Source organism: Nelumbo nucifera, chromosome 4 (assembly GCF_055504915.1).
Source record: "Nelumbo nucifera cultivar China Antique chromosome 4, China Antique-T2T, whole genome shotgun sequence".
Classification (NCBI taxonomy): domain Eukaryota; kingdom Viridiplantae; phylum Streptophyta; class Magnoliopsida; order Proteales; family Nelumbonaceae; genus Nelumbo; species Nelumbo nucifera.
The window spans coordinates 12,354,570-12,377,492 of record NC_142652.1 but is presented as its reverse complement, the minus strand read 5'-3'; the positions used below and the strand labels follow the sequence as shown (position 1 = coordinate 12,377,492).

Sequence of the window (22,923 nt, the reverse complement as noted above, 5' to 3'; positions counted from 1 at the left end):
CCATCTAGAGACTTTTGCTTGGGAAACCACCAAGGATGCAGCTACCTATCAAAGACACTTAGAGAAGTATAGGGTGTTCGAATTCCTTGTTGGCCTTAACCCTGAGTATGACATTGCACGACAGCATCTTCTTTCCAGGGACAGTGTCACTCTCTCCCAAGCATATGCCTTTGTGTCAGGAGAGGAGTGCAGGAGGGATGTAATGATGAAGAATCTCATTTCTGATCAGTCTGCTATGGTAAGTGTTGTGAAATCTAAACAGAATGGCAATGAAAACAAGAAGGAAGACAAAAGGGACTTGGTCTGTGACTACTGTAAGAAGCCTAAGCATACAAGAGATACTTGTTGGAAGCTTCACCCACATCTTGTGCCGACCAGATTGAAGAATAAGAAAGGAAATGCGCACATGGCAGTTACTGGTGACACTCTGGCCCCCCTACTACAGCTGCTTTGGAGTCCGTTGCAGCTACTGCAGTAAGGGACGAGCTTGAGAGGTTTGGGTTACTTCTAAATCAGAGGGACACAGCTAGTTCCAGTTCAGCCGCAAGCGGACAACAAGGTACAGGTAGCACAGGTGGAGCTCACTCTACCTCCTTTGCCCACACAGGTAGTTCACATGTCACTGCAAACTATGTTTCTGCTTCAGGTAAGGAGAGATCTCCTTGGATTATAGACTCTGGAGCCTCAGAGCACATGACCCATTGCTTCACTATTTTCTCCTCTTACCAGCTCTGTTCTGGCAGAGATAGGGTCTCCACAGTTGATGGATCCCATGTTCCTATTGCTGGGAAGGGATCTGTCAAGATTAATGATTCCATTTGTTTACCCTCTGTCCTCCATGTTCCTAGATTGAGCACCAATTTATTATCTATTAGTAGTTTGACTAAGAATCTGAACTGCTCAGTAATTTTTTCTCCTGGATGCTGTATTTTGCAGGATCTGGATTCAAAGAGGACGATTGGGAGTGGTCGTGAAGTGAATGGAATCTACCCCCTGGATGCTCTTCCTCTTCACCAAAGTAATCATGTTTGCAGGGACAGTGAGTCAAAAACTGTGGATCAGATTATGCTTTGGCATAATCGTCTAGATCATTTGTCTTTTTCTTCTTTGAGTTCTTTGTTTCCAAAACTGTTTGAGTCTGTGAGTCTGACAAGTTTGAAGTGTGAAGGTTGTGAACTTGGAAAGCATTGTAGACACTCTTTTAAACCTAGTAATAAAAGATGTTCTCCTTTTGATGTTATTCATTCGGATGTGTGGGGCCCTTATCATGTTCCCTCTATGGGCGGCTATCGCTATTTTCTCCTGTTTGTGGATGATTTCTCTCAATATTCCTGGATTTACCTGATGAAAAACCGCGATGAAGTACCATCCTTGGTGAGGCAATTCCACCAAATGATACTAACACAGTTTGGAACGAGAATAAAGATGTTCAGATCTGACAATGCTAGGGAATATTTTGAGAGACATCTTGCCTCATATCTGTTGGAGTATGGTGTTGTCCATCAGAGTAGTTGCTTCTACAGTCCACAGCAGAATGGTGTTGCAGAGAGCAAGAACAGACACATTGTTGAGACGGCAAGAAGCATGATGATCACAGCTACAGTTCCGGTTCGTTTTTAGGGTGATGCAGTTCTCATGGCAGTATATCTGATTAACAGGGTGCCTTCTCATATACTTGGATTCGGCACTCCATTCAGCCTTCTTTTTCCTCAGGGGGAGATGCATATTCCTCTAAGGGTGTTTGGGTGTGTCTGCTTTGCGCATATCCTTGGTCCTTACCGTTCGAAGCTTGATCCCAAGGCAAAGAAATGTGTCATCCTTGGATATGCAGAGAATCAGAAAGGGTACCAATGCTATGATCCAGTCTCTGGGAACCGGTATGTTACTATGGACATTACCTTTTTTTGAATCTACATACTTCTTCTCAAGGAATCCTTCTCAGGGGGAGTGTTTTGGGGAAGTAAGTCAGCAGTCTATCCCTCTCCCAGTTCCAGTCCCTGTGTCTACTCCTGTGCTTGACCACCACCCGATGTCACCTACCTTGCCACCTCCTTTGCGTTCCTTCCCACAGCATTACTCACGGCAGAGACTTCATAAGGCGGTTGATTCCACTACAGCAGAACTCACACCACTTCCTGTCGATCCCTTGGAGACTCCAGATTCGACTGATACGGATTCAGGTATTACTCTTGATCCCACTACTATTTCAGTTCCCATTGGTCCTACTAACACTGTTACAGATAACCTTGATCTCCCTATTGCTCATTGTATTTCACAGTACTTATCCTACAGTGGACTTTCTCCTTCCTACCGTGCTTTTCTCTCTTCTCTTGATTCAGTGTCTATACCCAAGGGTGTTAGTGAGGCTCTCTCCAAACCTGAATGGAAGACAGCTATGCAAGAAGAAATGGAAACTTTGATTAAGAATCAGACATGGGAGATTGTGGACCTACCAGAAGGCAAGGAGACAGTTGGATGCAGATGGGTTTACACAGTAAAGTATAAGGCAGATGGAAGTATAGAGAGGTACAAGGCAAGACTTGTTGCGAAAGGGTACACACAGACCTATGGCATTGATTATCTAGAGACATTTGCGCCAGTTGCAAAGATGACCTCTATTCGGATACTCCTTTCTCTTGCTGCCTCATACTCTTGGCCCTTGTTTCAACTGGATGTGAAGAAATCTTTCCTAAATGGGGATCTGCAAGAAGAGGTGTATATGGATCTTCCAACTGGTTTTTATGATAATGCTAAAAAGGGAAAAGTATGCAAGCTGAAGAAGTCACTATATAGCTTGAAACAATCTCCCAGAGCATGGTTTGACAGATTCAGAAAGGCCATGATTGTTTTTGGCTACACTCAAACTCAATCTGATCACACCTTGTTTGTGAAGCGCAGGGGATCTTTGGTGTCAATCCTAATTGTTTATGTGGATGATATTGTTGTCACTGGGAATGATCTGAGTGAGATTGATAGTCTGAAGAGGAACCTGCATAAGGAATTTGAGATTAAGGATCTTGGAGAACTGAGATACTTCTTAGGCATCGAAGTTGCAAGATCGAAACATGGAATTTTTATCTCTCAAAGGAAGGTATGTCTTGGACCTTCTCCAAGAGACAGGGAAGCTTGGAACAAAGGCAGCTAGCACCCCCATTGACCAGAACCATAAAATCAGTGCATCAGAAGGTGAACCAGTAAAGGACCTTGGGAGATACCAAAGACTTGTGGGTCGGCTACTATACTTGTGTATGACAAGACCAGACATCTCCTATGCAGTAAGTGTAGTGAGTCAATACAAGCATGCTCCACGAGACCAGCACTGGAAGGCAGTTGATAGGATCCTTGCTTATTTGAAGGGACATACAGGCAAAGGCATATTGTTTATTGATCATGGGCAGTTGAAGCTAGAGGCTTATATAGATGCGGATTGGGCAGGATGCCTTGATGACAGAAGATCAACTTCAGAGTGTGCACCCTAGTTGGGGGTAACCTAGTCTCATGGAAGAGTAAAAAACAAACAGTTGTGGCAAGATCAAGTGCAGAAGCCGAATATAGGGCCATGGCACATGGAGTTTCAGAACTTCTCTGGATCCATTATCTATTAGAAGAAATCGGTGTACAGGCAGAAGAACCTATGATGCTATACTGCGATAACCAGGCAGCAATTAATATTGCCCATAATCCAGTCCAGTATGACCGAACTAAGCACATTGAAGTAGATAGACATTTTATCAGAGAAAGGGTAACTTCTAGAGAAGTTTGTCTTCCATACATTTCTTCTGATCTGCAGCTTGCTGATGTTCTCACAAAAGGTGTTACAAAGAATAAGTTGGATCATGATCTACGCAAGTTGGGAATGTGTGACATCTACTCCCAACTTGAGGGGGAGTGTTGAGTGGGGCCACCGATTTGTGTTGTTGAATGGGCCGATTTGTGTTTAGTTTATTTTCTTTTAAATTAAGAAGTCGTTGGGCCTTGGGCCCATTAGTTTTTATTTTTAAAAGGGTTGTAACTATTTAGTTTGAGTTGCTGCCCAACTAAGGGCATCTTTGTAATATCTCATATTTAAGTTAAATATAAATAGAATGAGGGGCTGGCGGCTAGGGTTATGATACACAATCCTAGTTGACCTTCTCCTTTCTTCCCTTTTCTCTTCCTATTGCTGAAATCTACAACTTTCTCCTCTTCCTTTCACAAGAAGCTTGACCGAATCAGCAAATAGTGGTTTCTACTAATAGGAACAGAAGATTACAGAGGAGCCCCACTCAGGGAGCAACAGATCGGGTCCAAAGACCCAACACTGAATTACAACTCAAATAAACTTCTATACCCCAGTTGGGTTCCAAGCACCCTGCTTTGAAGACCTTTTGCAGTTGTTGTCCAGGAGATTAGCTTGCCAAAAGAAATAGGAACAATTCTGGAAAATTCTTCTATTCCTTTCCATAGTTGTCAAGGCGATGCCTAGGTGGGCGCCTAGGCGACAAGGCACCCTTGGAGGCTCACCTCGCCCAGTTGCTAAGTAGTTTTGTGCACTGGGTTATAAAATACTTTTATATTTTTAATTTTTTTACATTATAATTATAAAATAGACATTATTAAACTAGAATATTCATTTTATGTGTTTATATACTAATTTCTTTTTATTATTTTCTTATTTTGTTAGGGTTTAACCAACGCAAACATTGCTAACTGTTGTATTGAACCCATGGTTTAAAGTATCAATACACCTCTGTGTATTGGCAGAGGTGTATCGGTACTTATAACCATGGTTTAAAGTATCGATACGATACGCCCAATACAACCCCGAAACACCTGTTACAGGTGTTTCAGGAACCCCACCTTTTTTTAATAAAAAAACTATTTTTAGCTTCCCAAAAACCAACATTTGAAAAAAAAACTAAAAAAAAAAGTGTTTCGTGTGTTTCTAAGTAGCGATACGATACTGTCAATACGCAGTAGCGTATCGATACTCTGAACCTTGCTTATAACGATGCCCCCCTATTTTTTTATTTCTTTGGTTTTTGATTTCATTTGTGTGTGTATATATATTATTTAAAAAAATGGGTCCCCGAAAACACCTGTAAACAGGTATCGGGACCCCAAAGATACAATACAATACACCCGATACGGGGCGTATTGTATCGAAATTTTGATCCTTGAATGAACCCTCAAAATCTTCAAAACCTAAAACAATAATCAAGGGAAGAACTTAAAATTTTGTCTAATCAACACTTTTCTTCTTCCACATCTTCTTCTTCTTCTTCTTCCACCTTTTTCTTTTCTTCTTTCTTATAACAAAAGTAGGGGTTCAGCCCCTATATTTTCTAGACTTAAACATGAAATTTATACTTCTACTTCTCTTATGAAAATTATGAATAATTATTAAGGTGGAACCTAGGGAACTACCCTAGGATATATGGTTTTACTTGTCAAAAAATCCATCGCCTAGGCGACAAGGCGCCCCCCCCCAATCGCTTAGCCTCGCCTTGGCGCCTTGAAAACTATGTTACTTTCCACCCAGATGGTGCTTATTACTGCTGCAGGAACCGTCTTCCAAACACTTTTTGCCATCCTTGACAGGCCTTGGAGCTCCAAACACTATAGCAGATCCTTCACAGTCTTTGGCATAGTCCAAGATAAGCCCACAAAGGAGAGGTAACGCCCCCAGATTTCTGCAGAAACAGGGCAATGGATGAACAAGTGGCTGTTGTCCTCTTCTTCTTGGCCACACATCACACACAGCAGGTCTTGAATCTGAATCCCTCTTCTGACCAGGTTCTTTTTGGAGAGGCTTTTATCCAACACTATAGCCCAAACCAAAGCATTTACTTTTGAGGGGGGCACCGGATTCCAGATTTTGTCAGCAGGAACCTCAGCTCTGTCTCCAACTGTTAAGCTTCTACCAAAAGAGTTAACTGAGAACAGCCCATCTGCAGTCCAGTTCCAAGTCCAAGTATCTTCTTCCATCTGGTTTAAAGACTGGTTGGACAACAACTGAAACAGCTCTACCACTTGGTCTATTTCCCAATCTTGAAATTGTCCTCTGAAGTAAGGGTTGAAATGTTGTTGTCTCTCAATTCATAGCATTCAGCCACCATTGCATCCTGATTTTCTGCAAGCTGGTATAACTGGGGAAAGGACTCAGCTAAAGGCCTGCTATTACACCAACTATATCCTTCCAGAATTTCAGTTTGTGACCAGAATCCAACTTTGAGGCAAAGTCCTCTATTTAGAAGTGGAGCAACTTCCATAATTTTCTTCAAAAGGGAGCAACCCAAAGAGGAGAGATTTGAAATGGTTACCCAGTCACCAATTTCTGTACCATACTTTGCTGCTAATAATTTCCTCCACCAGCTTTCCCTTTCTTTCCCAAATCTCCACACCCATTTCCCTAATAGGGCCTGATTGAAGGTCTTCAGGTTTCTGATCCCCAGACCTCCTTTTTCTTTTGGTGAACACACGTGGTCCCAATTTACTAAGTGGATTTTCTTTTCCTCCTCCCAACCTTTCCATAAGAAGCTCCTCTGAAGTTTTTCTATTTTTTTGGCCACTTTCGAAGATGCCAGTTTCTTTTCTAACCAATCCACCGCTGGATCCCACACTAGAGAAGAAGTGCACTTTGCTCCCAAAGGGGATCCAAGATACATTACAGGTAGGAAACCAACCTAACAAGCCAGCAACTCAGCAAGATTTTCTAAATTCTCTACACCTTCCAACTGAGATTAGTCTGCTCTTTCACCAATTCACTTTCAAACCAGCTCAGCACCCCAAACAGAACTTCCAATTGTTCCACCTCAGCATCAATGAAGCAGAGTGTGTCATCTACAAATTGGAGTAGTTGAACCCCCCCCCCCGGTTGACTCAAAACATCTCCACAACCGTTCTTCCCCCACTTGACTAGTAAAAATAGCAAGAATTTCCATTACACAGATGAAAAGGAGGGGGGATAAGGGGTCTCCTTGCATTAGACCTCTAGAACTCTTAAAGAAACCAGCTGATTGGCCATTCACTAGAACTGAAAATTTTGGAGAGGTGATACAAACCTTGATCGAATTCCTCCATTTCTGACCAAAATTCATCCTTTCCCATACAAAATCCAGACAATTCCAATTTACATGATCATATGCCTTTTCCAGGTCCAGCTTACATAACAGCCCTGTCATCCCTTCCCTTTTCCTTGAATCAATCAGTTCATTTTCCACTAGAACACTAGTATTTGTTTGCCAGGCACAAAAGCAAACTGATTCTTTGCTATTATTGTATTTAGAACCAAGGTTCAAAGTATCGACACGTATCAGCCCGTATCGGCTGATACGTATCATTCCGGCACCCCACCGATACGCCCCTACAGTTGGTGTATCGGTGGTCTGACCGGTTCAGGGTGTGGCGAAGACCTAAACCGGCTCCCCTGAACCAGTTGGCGTAAAAAAATAAAAAAAATAAAAACCACCAAAATGAGTAACGATTCGCCCGATACGCCCATACCGGCATATCGGGCGTATCGATATTTTGAACCTTGTTTAGAACCTTCTTTAATCTCTCTGCTAGGACCTTAGCCAAGATTCTATAGAAACTATTTAGCAAACTAATCGGTCTAAAGTCCTTAACATTTGTTGCACCTTCCACCTTTGGAATTAAGGAAATGAAAGTAGAATTCAGGCTTCTTTCCAAGGCTGCATTTTGGTGGAAATCCTGAAACACCTTCAATATGTCCACTTTTACCACCTCCCAACACTGTTTATAGAACAGATTGGTAAGACCATCCGGCCCTGGTGACTTATCCACTTCCAAATTTTTTACCACATGCCAGATTTCCTCCTCTGAAAAGGGGGCTTCCAATTCCCTTTGCTGAAACTCTGAGTCTCCTAAAGTTGTCAACCGGGAGAGGTCCTCTTTTCCAACTTTCCTTGAATAGGTTTGAAAAATAAGTAGTGACAATGCTTTTCATTTCCTCCCAATTTTCTCCTACCTGGTCATCTGATTCCAGCCTCTCCAGATGGTTTAGCCTTTTCCTAGCATTTGCCATCTTATGGAAAAAAACTGGAATTTGTATCCCCTGCTTTAAGACACTTAACTTTGGCTCTTTGCCTCCATTTCACTTTGTCCCTGACAGCTAGTTTGTCTAGGGACAGCTTAGCTGTTAACCTTCTTTTCCCCTCCTCTTCTGTCGTTGGGCCAATTTCTTCAGCCAAGTCCACTTCCTTGATATCCTCTAAACATTTCTTTTTTTCTAATTTTGAACTCCCTTGAAACTCCAGCCGCCAACCTTTCAGTAACTCCTTAATTTGATTGATCTTTTTTGCCAAAATAAAAGAGTTGGTTCCTTCGAACTGAAAATCTTACCATTTTGAGGATATAAGGGAACCAGCCCTTCCTCTTCAAACCAGGTGTTTTCCATTTTAAATGGACATTTTCTGGTCCTCTGAGTTCCACAAACTAACTGTAGGGGGGGGGGGGGGGGGGGGTGAGACAGGGTGCGGGAGAGCCATCTGTTTTGTATTCTGAAAGCTGTCATCCCAACCTAGAGAAATCAAGAACCTATCTAACTTAACCAAATCGGGGATTCCTGATTGTTTGTCCAGGTGAACTGAGCCCCAATCAGGGGTAGATCCATCAACTCAAGCTGATTCACAAATTCCCTAAATCTTCTCATTTCTCTGGTTCTCCATGCTCCTCCCTTTCTTTCTTCCATAAACCTCACCACATTGAAATCTCCCTTATCACCCATGGGATGGAATACGCACCTCTAGCATCTGCAAGATCCTCCCAGAGTCTCTCTCTCTCTCTCTCTGAGTATTCAGTTAGACCATACACATTAGTGAACTGGCCTTGGAATCCCCCCTCTAGTTCCAGAATAACCAACACTGAAAAATTCCCAACATGCGAAGAAATCAGTTTGCATTTTAACTTATCCCACATGATTAACAGGCCCCCTGCACTGCCTCTAGCTAGTTTGCCCACCCACCTTACTTAGCCTTGGCCCCAAATACTCCTTACTACTCTGGCATCTACTGTACCCAGCTTAGTTTCTTGGAAAAAAAACCACATCCGACTTCCACCTCTTCAGTAAATCATAAACCACCATCCTCCTCCTACCTAACCCTAGTCGCCTCACGTTCCACGAAAAAATTTTTAACTCCATAAGACTAAGAAGAGCAAACCCAACAACCCCCTGAAACTACACCTTGACCTTCCTTGCCCCCCCCCCCTCGAAGGACCTTCCCCTTTCCCGGCCTTCTCATTTAGACCCCATGACAGCCTCATTATCTCCTACTTTTCTTCGCCCCATTTCCCCCCTTTTTTTACATTTAGTTTTCCTTTTTCTTCTAGCCACCTTTTTTCAATGTTCTCTAAGTAATGACTCGTTTCTTCCTCCAGACCAGCAATGGAGACCCCCAAGAATTTAAATAGTCCCAAAAGTTATGAATTTACCCACGCCAAAGTGGCTTCTACCCCCTTCCCCTTAACTCCCTCCCTCCCCTACCTTCCCTCCCTTCTCCATTTCCCTCTGACATCGCCACCCCACTACCTTCTCCCTCTTCCCTCCCCATAACCAAAGTACATACCTGGCTTTTGTCTTCTCCTGAGTTCTGAGTCAAACTTGCAACAAAGGCTTCCGTAGCTTCTGGCATTGCCAGAGGAGTTGCCAAAACTGGACTAGTGAAGGTTGTAAGCGCCAGAGACCCACTTTTACCTTTCTCTTGCATCACTGGAGATGGTTTTTCCGGCTAGGGATTCCTTGGCTGCTGCAGAGATGCTTGAAGACTTTCCTGCTCTGGAGTCTTACGAAATTCTTCGAGATGAACTGGACCCCTCCTATTTTCTGTGCATGTCTAGGAAGGGGCTGCAAGCCAGTTTGGACCTTCTAAAGCTAAAGGCCCACTCTCTACCCAGCTCTTTTGAGCCAGGTCCGGGTTCGAATCTAACCAGTTACCACTAGGTTGGCCCCGACCAGTTGAACCAGGTTCTTTGCTCCTCAGCAAACTGGGCTCTTCTAACCAGTTACCACTAGGTTGACCCCGACCGGTTGAACCAGGTTCTTTGCTCCTCAGCAAACCGGGCTCTTCCACACCTGCCCCTCCCCTGCTTCCCATAAGCTCCACTGCCTCCAACCTTTCTTGACTTTTCAATTCTTTCGAGAGGCTAGCTGGCAACAGATTCAGTTCCTGTAAACACTCTGGTAGTGCTGCTTTAAGCCACGATTTTGAACAACCAGCCCAAATTTGACTACTATTTGAATTTTGAACCTCTATCTTTTTACCGCCCAACTCCCAAAGCTCCATCGGATGGCCCTCAGGAGAGGGATCAGGAATCGATTCCCTCCATGAAAGTGGAGAGGGGTCAATGGAACCTGTATGCAGCACTTATTGATTCTTCGCCTCGTCTCCCCCTTTGTCTTCCCTGTCTCCTGAGATCTCCCCTCCCCACAGCTTTCTTCCTCTTCATCTACCAGAACTAGCACCCTGCTCACCATTGACTCCTTCTCTCCCTCTTTCTCTAGGTTCCTCTCCTCCCCTAATCCCAGCCCTCTCAACACCCTTCAACCCACCCGTGGCCTTCTTTCCTGCCAAATCCACACCCAAACAGAGAAGTCCCCAAAGACTATTTGCACTTTTTCTGGGATCTCTCCCCCCGACTTCACCTTTATTCTTACCTACTCACAAGTTTTTAATTCTTCAATAAAGTCATATGTTCCTAGAAAGCCCCCACAGAGGTTACCAATCCCCTCCACTATACTCAGACACCAGAGAGGCAGTGACAGTCTGAATACTTTAATCCAGACCTCCTTTGGCTCGGGTGCCCCCATTTTCTCAGGAGAAAAGCTCATCATCGTCTCTTCCCACCAGTCCAGCGCCAATCTGTTCTGACTGAGACTCCAAGGTCCATTTGATAGAACCCAATTCGCCCCATCCTTGGAAAGAGAGATGAATAGGTACAACTCTTCAATCAGCTTCTTCACCCCCACCCCTCCCACCTCCCCCCAGCACCCTGCCACTCAGTATTCCACTTCCTCTACCGTAACTCTTCTGTCAAAGCAGCCCACCAGACATCTCTGCAGGAAGGAAATTCTCACACAAACTCCCTCTTCCAAGGTTTCTAAAACTAGTCTCTCTCCAACTTTCCTGGGTTCTGTTAGCCCAAAACTTGGCCAGACTCCCACCATCTCCACTTTCTTGAATGAGAGGTTCCTCCTTAACCTAGCTTTTGATCGGCCTGGGTTATACCACATCTCCACTCCCCATCTCCTTCCTCCTCCTCTCCATTTCTGATTCTTTTCCATCTATTAACGAGATTAAACCCTTCCTTTCCTTCTACCTTCTCCTTCCGATGGGCCTCTTTCAGGTCGCATCAGTCCCCACCTTCACGTCAGTCCCCAACAGAAAGAAATAAGTAGGACTAAAACTTGTCTATAAGAAGAGAAGCTTGTAAAGGAGTCTGTGTTCTATGCATTGTCTTCAAAAACTCTATCATTCCACTTCTTTCTGAAAAGGAAACTAGTATTTCACTCAACCCATATACTCCACAAGATGACTGATCTAGTGCATTGCCACATTATATTTTTCCTTATCAATGTGACAAAAAACAGTTTGTGTACAAAACAGATCATTAATATCTAAGAGAAGTGATCATGATACCCCAACAACAAGGATAATGTGGTTCAATACTCAAAAACAAGCAGCTAGTCCTCCGCCTTCATGGTAATATCTCACACGTATAAATGATCTGAAGGACAATCTCACAAAGCCTTAACTCTGGGTGGACAAGAACCATTCCAAATAATTTTAATAGGGAAAGGGTGTGGAAAAGGGTTTTCCAAATAAAGGGATGTGAAGATGATGCAAAGAATAGACACCACTTGGAAAACGGGAACAAATTCTCTTATCAGAACCAGGAGAAGAAAACCCATTTAAGGGCAAAATTAAGTTCATAATTTGTGGAGTCTCAAAATCTCTCAACCACCTCTAAGACAGATCCCAAGAAAGACCCCCATTTGAGAGAGAACCCAGAGAAGCCATGGTAGAAATGGATTTATAATTATTGTTGGCAGACAAGGCATAAATTCTAGCAAAAGGCCTGAGATGGTGGTGTCTCCACAACAGATCTCCTCAAAATTTCACCCTTGACCCCATTCACCCATTGTGGTGTCATACTTGAAGTGCCATGAAAATGTCAGGAAAAATAGCCATTATGGATTTCCAAGAGCATCTCAAAGCAGTGCTTACAGTTATGTCCTCAAGAAAAGGGGTAAAAGAATGAACACTATTCCAATTGCATTTAGAAATTTTATTGCATGCATGAACAAAAAAACAGCAAAAAGTGTTTATTGCTGCCTCTAAATGTAGCAAAGAAAAGACTAAAAGCAGGAGAAGTTGACTGCAGAAAGAAACAAACCTGGGCAAGAATGTCATTCATACAATCACTAGCATCTGCATCTCCTTGGCCCAATACACGCAATAGTTTAAGCAAACGGATATGGAGGAAAGGATCTGTAATCCCAGCAATGTCATATTCTGGTGCATATGGACTATTGACAGCATCCCTTAAAACTTTAACCAAACTCTCCGTGCAACGCTGTGATGAATGAAAGAAAACCTTATATTAGTAAACTTTAAGGAAAGAAAAAGAAAAAAGCAACTTGTATGGATCAATAAGATGCAATATACATTGAAATGTCAAAGACTGCATAAACCAAAGAACTTAAGGAACAAAAAAAATTGATGGAAGGTTTTCCAATTAGAATAAAGTCCAACACTTTTTAACAATAACAATAAAGTGACAATATGCCTATTCTTAAAAGTGCAACTAATTAAAACCATGGTAAGAAGCAACGGACCAATGAGATGAATCAAGTCAAATTATTGGCTTCAGGGATTAATTCCAACATGAGAAGGAAACTTTTAAATACTCAAAAACATAACCAGATCTGCTTTCAACAAACATATTTCACCAAGTTCCAAATGAAGATTATAAGAAAAAAAAGGATTTGCCATTTACTACACAAGGCTATCAGCAGCTCCACCAAACTAATTGATATTGTTATTATCTAGAATCCTTTCAAGTAGTGCAAAGCATTCAAAACACTACCAATTATCAGCATTTTGAAGAAGCCCATGCATTTATATACACCATAGAAAATATATGACTGGATCAAATTTTCACTTTTTTATTGTTGATCAAAAATTAAGGGGCAGGGCATGCTGTAAAATATTTATGACTTGGCCAATGAAACACTAACAAATTTTCAATACTGCTCAGAATAGACTGCAACACTTGAATTTTTACACTGAAATTCAGAATTGTGCCTAAAGTGAAAGTCATCAATGCCCTGCCACATAAAAGTATCACATCGAGCTGCATCATTTGAAGGTTTTGAGATATAAGACCAAATTTACCACATTAAACCAGTTCTAAAACCTTACTCATAAGAGCATGCCAGCATGGAATTAAATTCTCCTGAAACTTTCCAAAAATTCACATTTTAAAGGGACCTCAAATATTTACCAAGGCAATTTCCAAAATGATACATTGTTAGCACTTGGCAATATATTGAAATATTACTTAGAGAACACTATAAAGGTTCAACCGTTCAAGTTATCTCTTGTTAGGCATTTCATATAGCTTCTCCAAAACCATAATATAGACATTTTAGGTACTAGGGGTTCAATGCCACCTTTGATGGGAATTAGCCATAACTTGATAAGAACTGCTTGAAGGAAGACTTCAGCATGAAGTTTTCTCGACTCTAGGCAGTTTTCCCCATCAAGAATGGTTCATTTATGGATTGAGTGGCAGAACTAGGACCTAACAAGAGGTAAATTGATAAGAAGAGGTTTAGAAAACCATACAGACAGTTGTGTTCTGTGCCCGGATGCCTGTGGGCCTTGGAAACTGACGGATCATCTCTTTATTAACAGCCCTTGGAGTGCCTTAATATGGGTCTATTTCTTATAGCTTCTTAATCTAAGCTCATGTATTCTAGAAGTGGCAGAGGCACTCTCAGGTCGGTATATAAAAGGCCTAAGCAAGAAAAGTAAGACAGTATGGAGCTCCATACTTAGCAGCCAATTGGGCAATATTGGCAGAACATGGTGCATACGTTTTCAGGAACAAATTAGCCTGAGATAATTTAGTATCAAGAAGATACACGATATTTTATTTCCTAATCTCATGTCCCTTTGTTTCTAGTATTTAGGAGTTTCTTCTCCCTCTTTTTGGTTGCAGGTGAGTGCCCCCTGTGGAGTTGGTAACATTTTTATAACATCCTTTTCCCCCTTCTAAGAAGAGAGGGAAGATACTATGGAAATGTATAAGAGAAATTATTATATGGTCATTTGGGTAGAGAGAATGCAAGAACATTTGAAGAGAAAAGACTCACCAAAGAAGTAGTGATTGTAAACATTTGCATCAATATTACCTATTGGGTAAAAACAACAGAAATCTTTGCCCACTTTTCCTTTAGGCTCAGTTTGGGAAGAGTGCAAATACAAGGTTTAGAAATAACATATACAAAGTTTTGCACTGAACATATTTGTGTCTGTACTCTTCCCAAACCAAGACTTAATGGCATAATTAGAGGATGGCAAATTATTGCAACATCAGGTCTGGTAAAGTACGTACCTAACCATTGGACCCTACCTTCTAATTTTCTCAAGCTGAACTTTGATGTGTATAGCATGGGAGATCTAGGAGAATTAGGAACTAGGGGAGTGTTTAAATATTGTATAGGGCATATTTTGACCATTTTCTCTAGACTTCTGAAAATCATAATTGTATCGTAAATCATAGAGAAAGTTAAATCGAATCAAATCAAATACTGAAACATATTGTAAATCATAAGATTTTTTTTCTGTTGTTTACAAACTTGTTAAAAAATAAAATAAATATGCATAGACATGGGCAACATAAGTACTTTCTATTAGTTAAACTAAATTCACAAATCAATGCATAACACCTCAGATGTGGGCTTCAAAATTTTCAGAAAGGAATTCAGAAATTGCATCTTAATATCCAAGATATTCCTTTTTGTTAACTATCCCTGTGATTTTGCCAAACTAGAAATCATGCCTTCAAGTGGTTCAATTTGGCCAATGCATGGGGCCTGTGGAGTACTTCAGAAGCTTAAACAAAATTCAAAACACTCTATAGAATAGTTGTTGCATAAGAATGAATTATAGGTAGCATGTAGTGTGGCCTATAGCACCCAAATACCTTTCTAAAGTACTCAAGGGCCTCCGTGCTGATTTTACATAAATCTGTACAAAGCTGAACTCCAGTAATTAGAACTCCATGATGCTTTTCTTTAAGCAAGGCAGCAGCTGGACTTATAAAATTCTCTGCCAGGTCGGGAACTTTCTTTATAATCCTTATAGAACACAATGCCGCCTAAACAGAAGAGCAAGGAACCATCAACCACAACCATGAAAGAAACAAAGCAAGGTAGGAGAAAAGAACAAATAAACAAATAAACTCGTCCCATAATTATTAATGATATAAAATGAAAATAACTGCGTGAAAGCAGGGAAAAAGAAAACTAGTTTGAGAATGTTAGATCTACAAACCATTAATTTGAGAAAAGAAGAAAATCACAAAAGGTCAATATTTTTAGTCTTTGTAAAGTTTCTCTTGCAAGCAAGAAAAGAAAAATACTTATAAGTATGGTTTGAAACTTTGGGCTTGGTTGGTCACAGATCATTTTTCTGCATCTTTTCCGAATAATTATGGTCCATCCTCTCTCAAATTAATGTAACTGCCCATAAAAATTAATCAAAAATTTGACCAAAGAAAAGACATGTTTCACTAAAGCAAGAATTACTTTTTTCCGAATGTTGGGATCTCGAAATTGAAGCAATCTTTCCACTTCAGGTGCAAGATCACGAGCCATTTCTGCTGAACAAATATTACCTAGAGCACAAAGAGCAAGCCCCACGATATACTGGTTTGAATGATTTAGGTCTCTGTGCAGATGTTAAGGATTCTCTTCAAAGTAAAGCATATTCCTTTTTTTCCTTTGGTTTCCTTCATACGTAAGAGAAAGAATCTTTGATTCATCCAAAAAGAACAAAAACGAATATACTTAGCTCATTGTGAAGTGGTTAATTACCATAAAGGAAATTATGCAATTAGTCAATTAGTTAAGCACATTACTAGCAATCAGTTAAAATCATAGGATACTGTTTCAGAGAGTTTGTAACCAGCATCAGAACTTCTTGTCTTTCATCAAGAAGCAACATGAGACCAAGATATCCTATCCTCTTTTCTGGAAACCCAGAAGATGCTATCAACTTTAAGCACTCCATTTGACCAAAATGTGTGGGATAACCAAGCATGTGAATGAACATGAGCTTTGCCAGGTTTCGGTGACGATAATCTTGGTCATTCTCACTAACTGCAGCACGAATGGCAGCACATTCCTTTCTCACAACTGCACGTTCTTCTGCAGCAGTTTTGCAAGCGCGTATTGCTCGAATCATATCCCTGCATTGAAACAGAAAGTCTATATCAGATGAATGTGATATGAACAAGGTCAAGCAAAGCAATCAGGTCTATTAGCTGATAAAATAAAAGATAATTCACAAAAACTATGATAGTTTGGTTATTTTCTTCAGCACCAACACCAATGGCAGTAAACAAATAAATGGAGACCAGCTCAATTAAATGCTTATTGGTAGTTCAAAAATGAAAATGTGATTCATGGAAGTGTTTTCAGACACTTGGATTGGACTGGACAGTGATAATAGGACCTTTCAGGTCAGGAACAAGCAGCCAAAACAGATTCTGTGATGCCTGGTTCTTACAAATGTTGGATTGATCAGAGTTCCCCCAAATACATATGTTAATAGGTGCTATAACCTATATTATTTATTATTTAAGCTTATTTTCATGTAAAATAGCTTAAAAGATAGTGTGAATCCGTTTAGAATTTTCATAGTTTTTATTTTTTCACAATTTTTATTTAAGTTGAGCTGTCAGATTATTCAACACGTGACCCTGTAATCAAAATGGTTCTGTCCAGTAACAATGACAATTGGGAATTTTTGGAGTACTTGATGAGAATGAACCTTCGCCAGAAATGGAGGAATTAAATGAAGGTGTGCATCTCTACTCCAAGATTCTCCAAAGGACATCTGACTAATTCTCAAAACATCCAGGTAGGCCAAACCCTCCCAACAAATCCAAAACCTCAAAATCCAAACCCCATACAAAGCGAAAAGAACCAACTTGTGAATAGCAAACAACCCAAAAACAAAAGCACGTACAATACCCAAAGCAAACAACCCCCCCCACCCAAGACCCATTGCGAAAAACCAAACCCCCAATGAATTCCAAATAAAAAAACTACTTGTTAATTTTTTTTATTGCAAACTTCCTGTTGTCTTCTGGCTGCGCTTTTGTGTTTCCTTACTTTCTTGTTAAGGTCCAAGACCAAACAAACCTCCTTTTATCCTTGTGAAAACCTACTTGAAAGTCTAGATTCCTATACAAAAGGGGTAAAATAACTTTATTTAAAAGAATCCTTGAAATCTTACCTGCCTACTATATGTCTATTCTCCCTATTCCCGGGCCTGTGGCCAATAGGTTGGAGAATGCAATGAGAGACTTTCTTTGGTCAAGTTGGAACAATCAATCAAAAGCCCACTTCATTAAGTGGGATTGAGTTGCAGTCGCAGACCTGTCAAGTGTTGTGGCTTGGGAATAAGAAAGGTGAGGAATTTCAATTTATCTCTACTGTGCTGCTGGTTGTGGAGATTTTCTAATGGTTCAAATGGCCTCTGGAGAAAGATTATTGTGGACAAGTGTGGTCTTCAAAGCAGTGGGTGAGATGCCAATGTTCCTGAGTCCCCATATGGAGGGGCATTTGTAAGGTGTTTCCTCATTTCATCAATGGCATTAAGTACAAAATTGGATCTGGTAACAGAGTTAGATTCTGGAAGGATTCGTGGTGCAATGACTCCCCTTTGAAAGCCTTATTCCCTGACAGACTTGTACCAGATTGCAGGAAAATAGTGGGTTTGCTTGTGATTTACTTCATCTGTGGTGTATTGCTTGTAATTCAATTCATTCTACTTTATTCTACCCAAATAGATCTTTGTTATTACTGGGTACAATTTTTTTCTAATCCCAGTTTGAAGTTTTTTTTTATAATTGAAAGTTGATTTCATTAATCAAATAGAATAAGACTTTACAAGCATCCCTTGAAGAGGCACGAGGTGCAGCCTCTCCTAATCATTACAAGAGATCAGAAATAAAGATTACCAAGCTGCATAAAATAACCCACCCCTAGAGGACCCTTGTTTAGCAAGAGAGTCAACCAGAGCATTTGCCGACCTACCCACCCATTGGACTCTAAATATTATGTTTCTTGTTAAGCATTTGACTTTTTTTATGAAATCCCTATAACTCCAAATGACTGAATCTGGATTCGAGAACCAGGCCAAAATCACCTGAGTCCCCTTCAATTAATAATTTCTCCACTCCAAGTTGGTTGGCAATCTGGATCCCTTGTACTGCAGCCAATAACTCAGCCGTTGTAGAATACCCTATTCCCACCGGACCTGAGAACAGCCAGTTTGAAGGTTGAAGATTGATATAATCTTCTTTATCTTTCTTTCATCTAATTCCATACAAAAAATAAATAAATAATTTAAAAAAAAATTGCATTCTCTTCAACGGTTCAACCTCTATATCGACCACCATTTTTTCTATCAATAACAGAATTTTATTATATTAATATATAAAAACAACAGTACAGCAATCAGAGAGAGTTAAAAAGGCTTAACACTCCCAAGAAAGCAACAACAAGCTCACAAATACAGCCCAGTACAAATGAACCCTTCCCACACCCTGCTTTGCCAAAGCATCTGCAAAGGCATTTGCTGTTCTTTTCACCCACTGAGATTGTATTTCCATCTCCCTAGTTAGTCATTTGATTTCCTTTCTTTCATTAGTGAACTTCCAAAGGCCACTCCCCCTCTGCATCCAGATCAACACCAACTTTGAGTCCCCTTCAATAATTAATTTTTGTATATTCAGTTCCTTGCTCTTTCTAATACCTTTCAATACAGCATAGATCTCAGCTCTCAAAGAATCCCCAATCCCAATGGAGCCTGAATACAATGCCAACACTTTCCCCTCCTCATCTCTGAAGACACCTCCTACACCTGAAGGGCCTGGGTTACCTTCACTACTTCCATCAAAATTTAGCTTTATCAACCACCATCTTGATCTCTATTTTTTATTGCCTTGCACTTCTTCATCCAATTGAATGCCACCAGCCCCTCCTTGAATCCAATTCTAAAACGTTTGATCTGATAAGGGTCATCCTCAGCCATGTTCCCACAATTCTTCTCATCACTAGGAGCTTTATCTTCTACCCTGTCTCACACTGGATGCCTAAATCCTACCCAATGTCTATTTTGACCATTACCTCCCTGAAAGATCCCATTCAATTAAACTCAGCCAATGAATTATCAAGCAGTGACAATTCCTCATATTGGCAATTTCTACATCCCTGACCTTTGATCCTCTTTCTCTCATAAACTCTGTTGAACTTCTAACATGGGCATGCACCACACAAGCAACTCTTCAACCTTGAGAACTTTTTAGTTACATGCACCAAGATTGTTGGTGCCTTTAAAATGATTCCCAGTACTTCTAAGGTTCTCCTTGGCAAGAAACCTTTGCTGCTAACCTTACCTCATGAACATCACCGTTTTTGGCATTCTGCACTCTTCCACTAATCCAACCCAAATCCACCCCTAACTTACCAATTAGAACCTCAAACCACTCACCTTGCCTATGAGAATGTGACATTGTCCACAAATCAGGACAGTATTTTCTGTGAACTCATATCTTGATAAATGGTGAAGAGAAACCAAACTCACCTATTGTGAGAATGCAGGTTTCAGTCTGAGAGTAGCCACTTAATGCTAATATATTCCAAAGGTTAGGTCCGTATCTAGCCAACCCTCCCAAGAGCCCAGGTTGCCGAGACAAACACTGGGTAATGGCCCTTTATTTTAATGCTTTAGAACAAACACTCCTGAAAGGGCAAGACTATTATAGGCCCTGTAATTTTTCCAGGAAATAAGTTATCTTCTTTTAGAGCAATCACTCATGAATTGTAATGGCCCTTAATTGAAGCAAACACTCCTACAGCAACAAGACTATTATAGGTCCCATAATTTTTTCCAGAAAAAAAAAATGTCTTCCTTCAACTTGATCTAGTCAATTGCCTCCATGAGTAAGTGAGCAACTTGCTTGCCTTCTAATCCCAATGCTAAACCTAACGAAGAATTCAAAGCAGTGCCCACGTGCTTCTTTAAGTCCCCGTGTTCTCCCCAAGCCATAAACTCACCAATAGACAATCAATAAGAAAAGAGACCATGTCAACCATAGAGAAGGAAAGTTAAGTTGGTGACTGTTGGTTCCTAGAACTATAGATAGGGGACCCGCTTGGATCAGGGAGTTAAAAGGGAGGCCGTTTATAGGAACAATTTGACAGCAAGCCTTATGTATTTTTTCTCTTGTTCGTTCCTAGAACTATGAATATGGAATAAGAACGAAATAAAATCACCCGAATCTTAGCACCATTTAACATCACGTTCCTCTTCTTATCAAGACAGGTTCCGTCCCCCTTGCTCTAGGAGCAATAAAAATAATAATCTCCCATAGGTGTGCCATAATGCAAAAGGTTGAGGTCATCTGCACCCTACCTAATGGAAGACGTCCAGGAAACATCCTAACACAGAAGATTGTATTTGAGAGTATACGGCGTGAATCGAGCATTTTCACCTGCATCTCGTTTTGCAGTGGACAAATCTAGTTTCAATTTCTAATTTAGCTCTAACCAGACTCCAGTGACAATTCCAGATTAAGCAAAAAAACATAAAATAGGAGGAAAAAATGCACTTTTTTCCACAAATTTGGTTTCATTTCCCCACAGAAATGTATCCGTTGGTAAGAATTCTAATGCCATTGATTATCAATCCCATTGCTATCATAGAGAAGCCAATTGAAATCCGCGGTAGTTCAACCACTCTAAGCTCACATCTCGCAATCAATAAGGGTCATAAACACAAAATCAACATTTTCCGCATACTCGATCTAACAAAGAGGAAACAGTGCTTCGCCACTTACCGCAACCGCGTTCCTGAAGAGAAAGGATTCATGATTTGGTCCCTTGTGAATATCCGGGGGAGCTCGATCCGATCCAAATAAGAACAGAAGCGGGGAAATCTCAATCACGAAAGAAGCCGAAGATCGAAAGTTAGAAGGGATGGGAGAAGACAAAGGTCAAGATCCGAGGTGACAATTTGAGGGAACGCAGTGGGATGTAAGAGAATGAGAGAGATTCAGAGGAGGGATTTGGATCGGGGAAAGATATAGTGCTACTGAGAGAGCTATTTGTTTCCGCGATGGTTTTTTTCTTTTTCTTTTATGATTTCTCTCCCGTCTGTCCTGTAAACGGAAGGATGGGAGAGAACAGATCTTCGAATTCAAGGCTTTAATTCCATAAATTTAATCAAAATTATTTATTTTTATGAAACGCATGTACCATTGTGAATTAATCCCAACACAACGTCCTCACGAGAAGTCGAACTCCGGACCCAGTTGAATGGACCTTGAATGGGTTTTGGGCCGTAAATTTTGTTTACAGTTCAGTAGATCTGTAGACATGGCCCACCTGCGGTTCCATCGAAGGTTCGAAATCGAAATACTCGAGATCATTTTTCATCTACGATTGAAATCGCTGGAAAACAATGACGACTCCACGGACCACACCAACACGTATCGACGGAGAAAAATGTTCCTAACCAAGGTTGCGTTTGGGTCAAGAATGCATTTTAAGTTTCATTTGGTTCTAGAATGTGCCACAAGTGGAATTATTATTTGATATTAGAGGTGTAAATCAGGTCGTGCCAGTCTTTGGCGGGCTGTGTTGGACCATGCTTGCCTCTTCTTAGATACTTCAGAGGTCAGGCCCGGCACAGCCTAGAACACGAGCTCAGGAGGGTTCAGGCCGGCTGGGTCGTAGGCTAAGCTAGGCCATGAGAGGCATATTTTAAAAAAATAATGAAAATTTTAAAATAAATTAACAAAATAGACAAAAAAATGAAAAAAAAAACCTTGAGATTTTATTTTATATGAAATTTGATGTTTACAATTGTTTATATATGAGATAATAAAATGAAATTAAAAAAAAATATATAATACAATTGGAATAAAATAGTATAATGAAATTGAATATATATATATATATTATAATTATTGTTACCTATAGAATTATATATATACATACATGCATACATATATATATACATAATTATATAATATATATGGATCGTGTTCCAGGCCAGGCCGCGGGCCCGTACCAGCACAGCTCGTGTGCTACAGTGGCTGGTCGTGCTGGCCCAGCCCATGTCGTGTAGACCACGAGAAGCATTGCCTGATTTACAGCTCTATTTGATGCCAATTGAGTGATGGCTAAGCTGGTATGTTAACTGGTTCGCTCCAGGCCTCCAGCATAAACACGGGCTCAATTCCCACAACTACCAACTTTGGAGAGGGGGACTGGGGGTTAATACTTAATAGTGGTGCATATCTCTAAACTACCAAAAAAAAAAAAGGTGGAATTGTTGTTTGATAAATTGTTGATATTAAGGTGTCAAATTGTCAATGGGGTTTTGGATTCCACCTTGTCCAAATCAAAACCAATTTAGACAAATAGGACAAACCAATAGACATATTAAATTGGACCCGTCCAGGTTTAATGGTTCAAAATATTTATTGGATTGGATTGGACCTAATCCATCCATAATAGATTTATATTAGATTGGATCAATCAAACCAAATAAATCATCTAATTTATTGATAGAAGATAAAAATATATGTGTCAATAAACCAAATTTGCATTGGAACCCA

The 22,923-nt window shown here is 40.6% G+C and overlaps 1 protein-coding gene across 1 annotated transcript in view; it reads right to left on the bottom strand.

The window, feature by feature from the left end:
• LOC104607908 (AP-1 complex subunit gamma-2) overlaps positions 1 to 21,515 on the bottom strand; it is a 57,786-nt gene extending 36,271 nt beyond the window's left edge. Inside the window, exons 1-5 of the mRNA XM_010273681.3 lie at positions 21,139 to 21,515; positions 16,174 to 16,476; positions 15,815 to 15,956; positions 15,211 to 15,384; positions 12,394 to 12,573 (exon numbers count right to left, since the gene is read on the bottom strand). Coding sequence (XP_010271983.1) covers positions 12,394 to 12,573; positions 15,211 to 15,384; positions 15,815 to 15,956; positions 16,174 to 16,476; positions 21,139 to 21,170 — 831 coding nt within the window. The 5' untranslated portion in view covers positions 21,171 to 21,515. The remainder of the gene's footprint in view (positions 1 to 12,393; positions 12,574 to 15,210; positions 15,385 to 15,814; positions 15,957 to 16,173; positions 16,477 to 21,138) is intronic.
• Between the last annotated feature and the right edge of the window lie 1,408 nt (positions 21,516 to 22,923).